Consider the following 13,903-nt stretch of genomic DNA (forward strand, 5'->3'; position numbering starts at 1 on the left):
GAATGCATCCCAAACAGCAAGGTAAATTGCCCTGTGTTTGAAAACAGGGTGAACATTTCAGCAGCAACACTTTTAACTCCGGAGCAGCCAATTAAGGGTAACAGCGCAGCCTGTTTTTTCGCTTGGGCTTTGGTGCCACGGGCTTTACTCTAAGGAAACCCTTTTGGAGCAAACGCATGTCAGCTGGGCAGCTTTCAAAAATTACCTCTGCACTGAAAAAGAGAGGGGACACAGGCACAGCGCCGTCCACCTCTGAGAACCACAGGGCGCCTCTTCTCCAAAGTGGGGGCGAGGAGCCAGCTCACCGGCTCCTGGGACGTGCAAAGTCGCCCGGGCGCTGGCCTCTTACCACGAACTCCTCCAGGGTCTGGTAGGTCTTGCCCCGGAACTCGCAGTAGTTCTTCCTCTCCTTGCACTGCGGGCAGCACTGGCTGGTGTCAACGTGGATGCAGCGCGGGTGCAGCCGCGGGCACTCGGGCTGCGCACACAGCGGTCCCTCCTCGGTGCACAGGCACGGGCAGGCCGAGGGCCCCGGAGCAAACTTCTCCCCGATCGCGTACACGAAGCCGCTCTCGTCCACGCAGCCCTTGCCCCGGTAATCCGGGTACGCGTACTCCTCCGGCGGCTCGGGCGTGGGCTCCGACTCCGGACCCGCCACGTCCTGGGCGGCGGCGGCCGGGGGCTCTTCGTGCGGGGTGTCCCCGCGGGGCCGCCCCTGCAGGGCCCCGGCCCCGGCGCCCCCGCCCTGGGCGGCCCAGGCCTGCTTCTGCCTGCTCCACGCCTCCCGGCCGGCCAGCCCGCGGCCGCTCTTGCCCTTCCAGTCCCGGCCGCCGCCGCCGCCCTCGTCCCTCGCCGGGCGCCCGAGCTCGCTCATCCGCCCCGGGCCGTCCCGAGACGCGTGCTCGCGCTTCTCCTGGCCCGGCCGCTCCGGCGCCTGGGCCAGCTTCTCCAGCGGGATCCTCGGGCTGCACAGGGCCACCATCAGGCAGCAGGTGAGCAGGAGCGAACTGGACAGCGCGCCAACTGCCATCGCAGTGGAGCTGGGCATTCCCTACCGCGTCCCGGCGGGCGGGCGGGCGGGGAGCGCGGCCGAGGGGCGAGTCGCATTCACAGCCCGGGGGCGCGCCGCCGCCAGCCGGGAGCCGCCGTCCCTGCGGAGAGAACAGCAGCACAGCTGAGCCCCGCGGCCCGCGCGCGCCCGGTCCCCGCCCGGCCCCGAGCCCCCCGACCCCGAGGCTCCCTAGATGGACTCGCCGGACCACGAGGGCAGGGGCTGCATTCCCGGCGCCGCCGGGGGCCCTACAGATCTGACTGCGGGCCTGGACACGGAAGCGAGTCCCAGAAAAACACCGACCCGCAGTGTGCCCCCTGTAGTCGTTATTAGTGGGTGGTGGAGCGGTGGGGCTGCAGCGAGCTGGGCCCGCGCCCCCTGCAAGGCTCGGATGGAGCCACATAACTCCAGCGCCTGGCGCCCCTCTTCAGGTCCCGGGCACACTTCCCCAGAGATCGCGCAGTGAAGAATTCCGCAGTGGAGTGGACGGTGAAGACTGTGCAGAAAAATGAGAGGGAAACCCTTCCTCGCTTGCCTGAGGGTGTTTGGGGAAGAGGAGAGGGAAGGAAGGGAAGAAACCTTGCAGGGCCCGGTGATTCATCTGAAAAACTTTTCAAACGCCGCCAGTGCGGGGCGCAGAAGCCCCTTCTCCGCCCGCCAGCTCAGACCCCGCTGCCGGGGGAAGGTCCCCGACTATCCCCCAGCCCACCCCCGGTTCCCGGCTGCGGGTGGGAGATTCCGCAGGCTTCTCTTCCTCCGCCAGCCACCCGGCAGCGGCTCAGCGACTCCGGGCGCAGACCAGAGACCCCCGTGTTAGCCGCAGCGCGCAGTCTCCTAATTTCTTTGCCTGGAGGGGGTCGTGGCGGTGGAGCAGGAGGGCCCGGCAGATTGAAGGTGTGCGGTGGAGAAGGCTGGAGATGCAGGGCGGGGGCGAACGCCCCTCAGTCTCCCGGTCTCCGAAAACCTCTCTGGTTCCCAAACTTTCTGTGGCCCAAAGGGGCCGACAGAACCCTAGACTAGACGCTGCAGGGTACTGGCCCCCCAGCCTCTCTCCACCTAGCCGTCCAACTCCCCACATCTGTGTGCCCCGGAGTGGCTTCCTCCGCCTCCCCACCCTCTTCCAGTAAGCAGGGCTCCTCTGTGCCCTCTGCTCATTTCCAGCCCCAGCCCGGTGGACCTCAGCCCGGGCGATCACCCATATTTACAAACTTGGGGTCTGGGGTGGGGGACTCCTCCTGAGCAGCAAGGGAGGCGGAAGGGCGCCCGGGGGCGCGGACACCCAGCATGCATCCTCATCCCCGAGGGCGGGCGCCCAGCCTACATACATGAGCGCAGGGCGCCGGCCGGACGCCGGGCTCGCGGCGGGCTCAGGGGCAGCAGCGGCGGGCACGGACCCTGGGCGCCGGCGCCCATCCTCCGGCCGGCGAGGACCCGGAGCGGAGCGCACCGCCGAGAGCTCAGCCCCACCTGCGCGCGCTCCGCCCGGCGCGTGCACTCGGCTAGGGCGTCTCCGCGGTCTGGCTTGTCGCGCCGGCGGCCGGGAGCCGTGGCCCCAACTCGCGTCAGTTTCTGCGCCGCCTTCCGCCGCTCATCCCCCGATTTGGTCCCAGCGTCTCCGCCACGAATCGCGCCCCGGGGCGCCCCAACTCGTTCTTGCTCTTCTCGGGCAGGCGCGGAGAGCTCCCCGGACCAGGCAGCCGGGAGGCTGGGGCGTCCGCAGCGCGTAGGAGGCAGAAGAGACGCCCGGAGCGCGGCGGGCGGGCTACGGGCCCCGAGGCTGGAGTGAGAGCCCTCGCTCCCGCCTCCCCTGCCGCAGCCGCCTCCCGCCCCGCGCGCTCCCCGCCCTCCTCTGCGGCCGGGGTTTGGGAGGCGTCGCCGTGGCGGCCCGAGCTACCCGGGGGCTGGAAGACCTCCCGCCCCGCCGCCCGCCTCGCGGCGGAGACCCACCTGTCAGTCTCCCGCGCAGCCGCCTCCCCACCTCCGCCGCCGGCTGCCATCCTCCAGCCTTGTCATTCACCGTCCGCTGGACCTTCCATCTGGGCTTTTCCCTCTCCTTTATTCTTCCCTTTAATTCCTTCCTTCCTAATTGGCCCCCTCCGGCTTTCCTCCCCCCGGACAGCCTGGTCTTGCGACTGTTGAAAAACCCGGACCAAACTGTGTTCAGTTTGGAATTCGAAGGCCGTGTTAGCTTAGCAGTTTTTTTTTTTTTTTTTAACTTCTCTCTTTACATTCAGAAACCCAGAAGTATAGACGTGTAAGAGTCAGAAACCCATAACAATGCGTACAGTGTCCTTTCAGACTCTGCCAAGCTCTCTTCTCTACTCCCCAGCCCCACCCCGGTCCCTCTGCCTCCCCTTTCCTGGGTGACGACTCCTGTCACCGAATAGAAACATCTGCCAGGTTAACTTCGCTGGAATGCTAAGCTGTCCAGCAGAAGCCTGTGTGGTTCAGACTTTTTTTTTTACTCTGATCTTGCTCAATGAACATGCTACTTTTCTTGGATAGGAAAAGGAGGGAGAAAAGGAAACTGTTCAAATTAACCCTTAAAATGAAATTTTTTGTAGAGATGTCTATTCCCAGTCAGTGGTTCTTACTGTGTCATCTTAAAATCACTGATAATACTCAGATGTATAAACACATAACCTTTATCCTACAAGGCCAGGCCTTGGCCTGGGGATGGGTGTTTGAGAGCAATTGCTTTCCTCCTCCACAGGAGATGTGGCTGGATCCCTGGGTCGGGAAGATCCCCTGGAGGAGGGAATGGCAACCCACTCCAGTATTCTTGCCTGGAGAATCTCATGGACAGAGCAGCCTGGTAGGCTACAGTCCATAGAGTCCCAAAGACTTGGATATGCCTGGGCAACTAAGCACGCAAAGCACCCACCTCTTGATAGTGAACAAACCATTTGAATGAACTGTGGAAGGGCCCTCTCCCAGCCACAGAAAGACTGGGCAGAAGAAGTTTCTCCTGATTCACCTAAGCAACCTTCCGCCACAGCCAACCCCGCACCAAAAAAAAACCAACCAACCAAACAAACAAACAAACAAACAAAAAAAACCAAACAGTTGGGTGGAGCGTTTCAATGTCCAGAAAGATTTAAGCCCTTCTGCCTTTGCATCCTGTCATTTCAAGAGACTGGTCACACTGGCCTGTGGGACTGAGCAGCCTGGCCACCCAATCATTTCACATCATGTTTGTCTTTAATACCAGGAAATCTCAGATAGCTACATGGGCTTAACCCCTAGTAGATGTGACTAAGAAGGATAAAACTTTAATGGTATGTGCAAAAGATTCTACTTCTAGCTAATACGTTGGTTGGGGGTCTGATGGAGGGAATCACGAAAGCTCTTCTGATCTCACCTCAGTCACAGAGCCCTTGAATCAGAAGGCTTTGTGCCTCCGTGTGTGGGCACAGTGAGAGCTGTGTCACAGAGGCCTGACAAAATGAGGGATTAATTGCACTGCCCCGTGTCCCAACACTACCTCCTGGCAGGCGATTCTCAGGGGTGCTGTTAGGGGCCGATGAGGTGAGGGGAGAAGCCGTTTAGAAGGATTTCTGTCCTTAGTGGAGAACAATGTCCGCGCCACCTTGATTAGCTGGGAAATTCAAGGCAATACCTGGGAAACGAAGGGGAATCTGATTCCCCTTTTCTCATTCTCTCTTTCTTGCTTCCCTTCTCCTCCCTCCCCCTTCCTCCTTCCCTCTCTTTCTTCCTTCCTCAATTTTTTTTTTCTTCCTTCCTTCCATCCTTTCTTTTATCTGAGTTCTTCTCAGGTTGCAGAGTAGGAGGGAGCGGCAGAAAGATTTCTGGCTGTGGAGTAAGGTGACAAGGTCTTATCGGGTCCTACTCAGGGCAGTTTTGTGACCTCAGACAATTCACCTGCTGTCTCAGAGTCACCATTTCTGGTCTTTAAAAGGAAGAAGAAGAAGAAGAAAAAAGCATCTCTGAGTAGGTAGCAACCCCAAAGAGCTCTGGGACCATGGCATGTTTCTGCACCCCGACCTCTTGTAACTGACTTTATTAGTCTTAGACCAACGAACAGAAGACTTGAGTCTGTGAGTGTGCCCACAGCCCCCAGGCCCATCCTGAGCAGCAGGCAAGGCGGGCGGGTCCAGGCCAAGTTCAGAGTTGCCGCGTCCTCAGTTTTTCTGTCTCCTGAGGTATAACTCGTTTACTTTCCTTTTCATCAAGGCTTGTTTCTGGCTGACACAGGCCTTGTAGCCGCAGACTGTCTTAGCTCTGGGATGTCTGCACACACCTTTGAAAAGGCGGCTTATTAAACTAGGGGCTCTTCCTGGCCTTGATTCATCTTCGCGTGCCTTCAGCCCCGGAAGCACATGCCGAGGGAGGGGTGGGAAAAGCTGGGAGAGCCGTGCTTGCGACTGACACAGTCCTGGGCATGCACACAGCCGTCTCATTCATTCCATGCGGCACGCCTGGGACACTGTTACTGCTCGCCATTGGGGAGCCATACCTCAAGGAAGCTGTGAGCTGGCTAAGGTCCTGACTCACAGGGCAGAAGCCAGGGGACTCTGGAGCCTCAGACTCTAACTCCAGGGCTGCTGGGCCAGCACCACTGCTGCCTTGGTGGTGCTCTGCCCGTGACTTAACTGTCCATGTCATGGGGACTTCTCAACCTCCCAATCCAGCCGATCCCTCGTGACTTTGCATCCCAGGTCCTACTCTCCTGAGAGCACACAGTGGCAGAGGGGATGGGAGGGATCAGAGCGGGCTGTGTGCCCTGTGGTCAGTTCCAGGGACTTCCTAGTGGTCACGTGTGTAGATCAGGCCAAACTAACCTATCCTGGGGGCTCAGTGTGTTTCTGCCGAGGAATCAGGGACAGAGTGATACCTGAATAACTGAAGGAAGGAAACTCCTTCCAGGAAAGAATTAGACCAGATGCACTGGAATGGAGGTGTATTAGGAGATAAAGTGGCAAGTGATGTCATGAAGCTTGGGTCTGCTCCCAACTCCCCTAGAGGGATGAGACAGGGTCATTTGCGGGACTCGATGGGGGAAGAGGTGGTGTCTGTGGCTTGAGATTAGAAAAGAGACTATGGGATGAGGTTACATGCGTATGTGCCAGTCACTGCAGTTGAGTCCAACTCTTTCCTACGCTATGGGCTATAGCCCGCCAGGCTCCCCTGTCTATGGGATTCTCCAGGCAAGAATATTGGTGTGGGTTGCAATGCCCTCATCCAGGGGATCTTCCCAACCCAGGGATGGAACCCTCATCTCTTATGTCTCCTTCATTGGCGAGTGGGTTCTTTATCACTAGCGCACGTGGGAAGCCCATGGGATGAGTTTAGGATGAACAAACAAACAGCCATGGTACAGAGGGTCTGATGGAGACTAGAAAGTGGATGCCTGGGGGCCTAGCATCTTGTGCATTTTCTCCACAAGCAAAGAGAATTGGGATGCAGGGAGAGCTTCTCCAGAGGTGGCCGTGGATGGCAGGGTGCTGCCAGCACTACCAGCCTTACTGGGAGGGGATGCAGAGTCATTTCTGTGGGAAGGAGAGCCTTCTGGAAACTCCTGTTCCAGTAAAGATGGGGCAGAAAATGCAGAGCTTTGAGCTTCTCACTACATCCTGCAGGCTTCTGCCTGTCTGGGCCCAAAGCCTAAGGGTTACCTTTATTGAGTTCACACCTTTGCTAAAGTTGCATTTTTCTTGAATTCTGGTCTTGGGCCAGGGAAAAGCCATAAAATCTCCGACTTTCCAAGTTGGAGGGACTGAAAGCCATTTGCACCTGAAATCAGCAGCAGCCAGATGTTTGTGGTCAGGCAGAAGGCTGATCACTAACTCAACCTAACAAATGAGAGAAGGCACCTTGGACACTCCGATGCCTTTTTATAGTTGTGCCCAGAGAAAGCCTGGCCGTTAAGGGAGCCCCCAGTTAAAGTTCAACTCTGGACCAGGCTACACAGGCAGCAGCTCCATCCCACTCAGCCTCTGATCCATGGCTGGAGCGGAGAGTTACTGCTCCCGGGCCTGCCCGCTGCACAGGCGGCCTGATTACCCCACACCTTGGAGACTCATCCCTCCCGCTGTTCTGCCCAAAGTCAGCAGCATCTGTTCAGATAATCGAATGGATGACTTACAGGTATTTTTCTGAAATCAGTGCCAAAGCATGTTTCTTGCAAGGAAGTGGCCAGGGATCCATTTCAAATACATTCCAGACCCCCAGACCACAGACATATAGACCCGTATAGAAGTTTCCAAAACAATCCTAAAGGGACCAGGGCCCCTCAGAATTGATTGGCCTGAGAAGGACAAAATGGGGTCGTGGGCTTCTCCTGGCACAGGCAGTGCTCTCAGAGGAAGGGCCTGGGTGGAACAGAGGTGAAAAGCCTCAAGCACCACTCTGTAAGGTTTTCCTCCTCCTTTTGGACAGTTCGGAACGAGGCAGCCTATCAGATGCTGGATGCCATGCCATGCTGGGTTTTCCTTGCAACTGATGAAGGGAGTCTGGGGTCCACTCTGGAGCCCTTCTGAGATGGGGTGCATTTTCTCATGACTGCATCTTTGGCCCCTGGTCTTCCCAGGAGTCAGGCACCAGACGGGGCCGTGGCACAGCCAGAGACCTCCCCTCCAGAGACCCAGAGAGCCTCCTGTTTATACTCCACTCCTAGGTCCCCCAGAGTGGGTTGCGAGCCCAGCACAGCACGAAGCAGAAGATCTAAATAGACATTTCTCCAAAGAAGACATGCAAATGTCCAAGAGGCACGTGAAAAGATGTTCAACAGTGCCATAATTGTTATAGAAATGTAAATAAAAACTATGAGCTATCATAACACTCCAGTCCGAATGGCCATCATCAAAAAGTCCACAGACAGTAAGTGCTGGAGAGGGTGTGGAGAAAAAAGAACCTCCTATGCTGTTTGTGGGAATGTAAATTGGTGCAGCCACTCTGGAGAACAGTATGGAGGTTCCTTAAAAACTAAAAATATATTTGCCATATGATCCAGCAATCCCACTTCTGGAGAAAACATAATCCGAAAGGATACATGCGCCCCAGTGTTCACTGCAGCACTGTTTACGACAAGACATGGACACAGCCTAAATGTCCATCAACAAAGGAATGGATAAGAAGACGTGGCATGTATACACAATGGAATATTGCTCAGCCATAAATATTACTCAGCAGCATGGCTGAAGCTAGAGATCTTCAGAGTGAAGTAGGTCAGGAAGAGAAGGACAGATACCATATGACAGCATCTATATGTGAAACCTAAAAAAAAAAGGATACGAAAGAGAAACAGATTCACAGAGAATGAACTTATGGTTACTGCGGTGGGGTTAGGGGGAAGGAATAGTCAGAGAGTTTGGGATTAGCATGTACATACTGCTATATTGAAAACAAAGGAAAAGAAAGCAGAGTACAGAGCAGAGGGTAGTCCCAGGAGGATCAGTAACACCATTGGGGGGTACATGTGTCTTTGGTAGAGAGTCACACGACCTGTCTTCCTTGGATGGCTTCTTCCCTGGACCCCAGGCTGAGTGGCCTCTTGATCCTTCCATGGTATGCCAATCCCTGGGGGATCTCAGCATTCTCCACTCTATTGGAGTCATGGACAGGATGGGGACGGACCCTCAAGAGAATCGTTTTGGAAATAGTGGTCCAGAACACTACTAGGGCTCAGACCCTGGGCTTCTGACATAAGCGTGTATGTCACAACGATCATAAGGAAGTGCTTCCTCGCCCCAAACCACTTCCACATAGACCCGGAGCATGGGAACATCCAGATATCTGGGACTTAGGGGTACAAGGATTGTGACTGAGTCACAGATCTGAGATAAAAGCAGAAGGAGATGGTGAAGGGTTGGTGCTTACACCAGGAGGACTCAGGACCAAGGGAGTCTGTGGGGAGCCTGTGATGGCAGGATGTCAGTCAATGTCATCCATCGTGTATCTCACGTTAACAGTCCGCGACATCCTGCTGCACACAGAGCCTTCCCTGGAGTCCATTTCTGCTGGTCCTCGTGGGATAGGGGGTGGTGATTTGGACCTGCAAACCAGAACAAGGCTGACATTGTATGATGGCCCCCACAGGGCCAAGAGCTTTTTATTTTCAAATCTACATTTCTGAGCATTTGCAGAACAGTGTTGCTTATACTTGTTTAATGATGCCCTTCACCTTCCGCAGCCCAGCCCCCTTACCATAAGTCACTTCTGTGTCTCTAGCTCCTGTGGCCTCTCCAGTATGTAGCCGGGTTGTGACAAACGTTTGTCAGATGAATTATGGAAGAATCCAGACAATGTGAGCTTTGAGGGCCGTGCCTTGCCCGAATCTCCTGCGACTCCCCAACCTTCGCACTGGGCTGAGTCACTCATCGCAGTCCTACAGGACCACTTGAGGACTTCCTTTTGCCCTCACTAGAGAATGTGCAAGTTAGGTTTTATCTCCATCCATTGAGAGAAACTCCTTTCTTCCAGGGCCAGCAGAAGGAAGAGTGAAACTTCTCTGTGGTCTTGAGCCAAGAAGAAGATTTGTCCACTGCCCTGTTATTGCCCTCTGTGTCTTTTTCCTTCCACTTTTCTGCAGGATTCAAGAAAGAAACACTTTAAGGAGTCAGCTGAGGGTTGAGGGGTTCAAAGCCTGGTCCCCACCACTGGTCAGTAAAGAGTCAGTTGGGTATCCACCAAAGTTGGGTCCTTGCTCCTTGATTCCTCCTGGGTTAAGCGCCAGCGCCTGACCATTTCCTTCAGCTTTTCACTGACTAAAACCTGGTCAGTGAAGAGCCACTTAGGTGTCCACTGAAGTTGTATAGCCAGCAAGAGTTCTCCATAGTATATTTGTGGAGTTGGTCCTCTGTACATCTGTACGCCATCTTATTCTTTACATCAAGTTATTCAACTGGGTCCATTATTCTCAGCAGCCTCATTTTATCTTCCTGTAAATTGGCTCACCAGCAGATGTTTGTTTCATCTGGAGATGTGAGGAGCACAGCTTGGTGTTTCTATAGCCAAAAGTGGGCCATCTCAGGGCCCTACTGCTGGCTTGCTTCCAGGTAGAAACCAATTCACTAATTGGGATTCTTGGAATAAAGTTTTTCAAACAATTCCAAAGCTACCACCTATTCAGTTCACTTTAGTTCAGTTGTTCAGTTGTTCTTTGTGACCTCAGGGACTGCAACACACCAGGCCTCCCTGTCCAGCACCAATTCCCAGAGCTTACTCAAACTCATGTCCATTGAGTTGGTGATGCCATCCAACCACCTCATCCTCTGTTAACCTCTTCTCCTCCTGTCTTCAATCTTTCCCAGCATCAGGGTCTTTTCCAATAAGTCAGTTCTTTGCATCAGGTGGCCAAAGTATTGGAGTTTCAGCTTCAGCATCAGTCCTTCCAATGGATATTCAGGACTGATTTCCTTTAGGATGGGCTGGTTGGATCTCCTTGCAGTCCAAGGGACTCTCAAGAGTCTTCTCCAACACCACAGTTCACAACCATCAACTGTTTGTCACTCAGCACTCTTTATAGTCCAACTCTCACATCCATACATGACTAATGAAAAAACCATAGCTTTGACTAGACAAACCTTTGAGGCAAAGTAATGTCTCTGCTTTTTAATATGCTGTCTGGGTTGGTCATAACTTTTTTTCCAAGGAGCAAGTGTCTTTTAATTTCATGGCTGAAGTCACCATCTGCAGTGATTTTGGATCCCTCCACCAAAATAGTCACTGTTTCCACTGTTTCCCCAACTATTTGCTATAAACTGATGTGACCAGATGCCATGATCTTAGTTTTCTGAAGGTTGAGTTTTAAGCCAACTTTTCCACTCTCTTCTTTCACTTTCATCAAGAGGTTCTTTAGTTCCTCTTTGCTTTCTGCTATAAGAGTGGTGTCATCTGCATCTCTGAGGTTATTGACATTTCTCCCAGCAATCTTGATTCCAGCTTGTGCTTCTTCCAGCCCAGCATTTCTCATGATGTGCTCTGCATATAAGTTAAATAAACAGGGTGACAACATACAGCCTTGATGTATTCCTTTCCCTATTTTGAACCAGTCTGTTGTTCCATGTCCAGTTCTAACTGTTTCTTCTTGATCAGCATACAGATTTCTCAGGAGACAGGGCAGGTGGTCTGGTATTCCCATCTCTTTCAGAATTTTCCATGGTTTCTGGTGGTCCACACTGTCAAAGGCTTTGGCATAGCCAATAAAGCAGAAGTAAATTTTTTTTTTTTCTGGAACTCTCTTGCTTTTTTGATGATCCAACAGATGTTGGCAATTTGATCTCTGGTTCCTCTGCCTTTTCAAAATTCAGCTTGAACATCTAGAAGTTTACAGTTCATGTACTGTTGAGGCCTGGCTTGGAGGATTTTGAGCATTACTTTGCTAGCGTGTAAGATGAATGCAATTGTGTGGTAGTCCGTCTAGTCAAGGCTAAGGTTTTTCCAGTAGTCATGTATGGATGTGAGAGTTGGACTGTGAAGAAGGCTGAGCGCCGAAGAATTGATGCTTTTGAACTGTGGTGTTGGAGAAGACTCTTGAGAGTCCCTTGGACTGCAAGGAGATCCAACCAGTCCATTCTGAAGGAGATCAACCCTGGGATTTCTTTGGAAGGAATGATGCTAAAGCTGAAACTCCAGTACTTTGGCCACCTCATGCAAAGAGTTGACTCATTGGAAAAGACTCTGATGCTGGGAGAGATTGGGGGCAGGAGGAGAAGGGGATGACAGAGGATGAGATGGCTGGATGATATCACTGACTCGATGGACGTGAGTCTGAGTGAACTGCAGAAGTTGGTGATGGATAGGGAGGCCTGGCATGCTGCGATTCATGAGGTTGCAAAGAGTCAGACACGACTGAGTGACTGAACTGAACTGAACTGAACTTGAGCATTCTTTGGCGTTGCCTTTCTTTGGGATTGGAAGCAAAACTGACCTTTTCCAGTCCTGTGACCACTGCTGAGTTTTCCAAATTTGCTGGCATATTGAGTGTAGCACTTTCACAGCATCATTTTTAGGATTTGAAATAACCCAACTGGAATTCCATCACCTCCACTAGCTTTGTTCATAGTGATGCTTCCTAAGCATCCCACTTGACTTCCCATTCCAGGATGTCTGGCTCTAGGTTTTTGATCACACCATTGTGATTATCTGGGTCATTTTGAAGGAGGTCATCATCATCATCATTACCTCCACCATAGTTTGGCCTCAGGTCAAATAACAGGGAGGGAACATAGCCCCACCCATCAACAGAAAATTGGATTAAAGTTTTACTGAGCATGGCCCTGTTCATCTGAACAAGAGCTAGTTTCCCCCTCAGTCAGTCTCTCCCATCAGGAAGCATCCATAAGCCTCTTATCCTTCTCCATCAGAGGCCAGGCAGAATGAAAACCACAATCACAGGAAACTAACCAATCTGATCACATGGAACACAGCCTGTCTGACTCAATGAAACTATGAGCTGTGCCATGTGGGGCCACCCAAGATAGATGGGTCACAGTGGAGAGCTCTGAAAAAACATGTCCACTGGGGAATGACTGGCAAACCACTTCAGTAGCCTTGAGAACCCCATGAACAGTATGAACAGTATGAAAAGGCCACCACCTATACTTACATTCAAATCATATTTCTCCCTTCTCCCTTCATTCATTAGAGGCTTGTTTACTAGTTTATGCTCATACTGATTTTACTAGAGATTGCATGCAGTCAAAGAGATATAGCCTTGGATATATCAAAGTTTGCCACCCAATATCCATTCCCATTCTTCTAATAACAAATATTAACCTATTTTCCTCTAGAGAAGAACCAAGCCCTACTCCATCCTCAACCACCTGCTTCTCAGGCAGAACTGTCAAATGGGGCAAGGGACCTGGTCTGGCCCGCATTGTGGTCCTCCAACCACAGAGGATGCTTCAGGGATGTTCATGCGGTCCTTTCAAAGCTTATGAGAGTCACACCTATCTCTTCTGCTTGAATCATCTGAGAATTAAAGTTTTTTTCTCTTTCTCATTGACTTGAGTCTTGTGAAAATCCAGCCTGGACCTGCCCGGGTTTTTACCTGAAATGGAGACAATACGGAGGAAAACTGAAGCAAGAAGAGAAGACAGATTCAGTCTTGAAAATAATACGTGAGATCTTCTCAGCCTTAAAGAAGGCTGGTATCTTCCATGGTCAAAGCCAATGAGCATTTTTTTTTTTTTTTTGCCCAAGTCTATTTGAATTCGAGTTTTCCATCCCTTGCAAATTAGAAAGACTTGGCAAATATAATGGCTCATTGATGGAATTCAGCAATGTCATAGTTCTAATAGCAGTCTCCATATATCTGCAGACACCAAAATCCCACCATAATGGTTAGACTGTCAACAGTTTAGTCCTTTCCGCAGCATTCGAAAAAGTGCCCTCTCACTTAGAAATGAAGCCACTGCTTTTTCTACACAAGAATTCCTTTCATGCCATCCCAGCAAACCCTTCTCTGTGTGCTGAGGCAGAGCTGTGTCTGAATCGCACAAAGACTCTCCATAGCCAGCGCTGCTACATTTTTTTCTGGCAGCCCCAGCATCCAATCAAGATTTCTGGGTCTCTTCCAATTATAACACCGTTTAGAAATACTGAGCATCTCCCAGCCTTGAATAATGTATTGATCCCTTTAAAAGAAGAAATACTCACAGACCTCCAATGTTTGCTTCAGTTCTTTTCATTGTAAAAAATGTATGCAAATAGAAAACACTACAAACTCTTAGGCCTTTAGCTTGTAAGTACCTATTTAAACAGCACCTATAAATTTACTGATAGGATGTAAAATAAACTACAAAACCAATGGAACTGAAGCGAACCACATTCATCTGGGGAGACCGGGGAGGGCCCCTCCTAAAGATCTGTGGGCAGGGCTGGGGGCCG

General features: G+C 52.2%; 1 protein-coding gene and 1 long non-coding RNA gene across 4 annotated transcripts in view; one reads left to right on the top strand and one right to left on the bottom strand.

Moving 5' to 3' along the window:
- Positions 1-3,354, bottom strand: part of VWC2 (von Willebrand factor C domain containing 2) — a 125,186-nt gene extending 121,832 nt beyond the window's left edge. The window contains exons 1-2 of one of the 3 annotated variants that reach the window (XM_069587331.1): positions 2,999-3,354; positions 350-1,151 (exon numbers count right to left, since the gene is read on the bottom strand). In XM_069587331.1, the coding sequence (XP_069443432.1) occupies positions 350-1,048 (699 nt within the window). In that variant the 5' untranslated portion in view covers positions 1,049-1,151; positions 2,999-3,354. Of the gene's footprint in view, positions 1-349; positions 1,152-2,376; positions 2,852-2,998 lie in introns of those variants that run through there. The other 2 variants (XM_069587329.1, XM_069587330.1) reach the window with 2 other exon arrangements.
- The window catches only part of LOC138439092 (uncharacterized), a 55,827-nt gene continuing 42,353 nt past the window's right edge, over positions 430-13,903 (top strand). The window contains exon 1 of the long non-coding RNA XR_011256567.1: positions 430-992. This is a non-coding gene — a long non-coding RNA (uncharacterized lncRNA). The remainder of the gene's footprint in view (positions 993-13,903) is intronic.

Source organism: Ovis canadensis, chromosome 4 (assembly GCF_042477335.2).
Source record: "Ovis canadensis isolate MfBH-ARS-UI-01 breed Bighorn chromosome 4, ARS-UI_OviCan_v2, whole genome shotgun sequence".
Taxonomy (NCBI): Eukaryota; Metazoa; Chordata; class Mammalia; order Artiodactyla; family Bovidae; genus Ovis; species Ovis canadensis.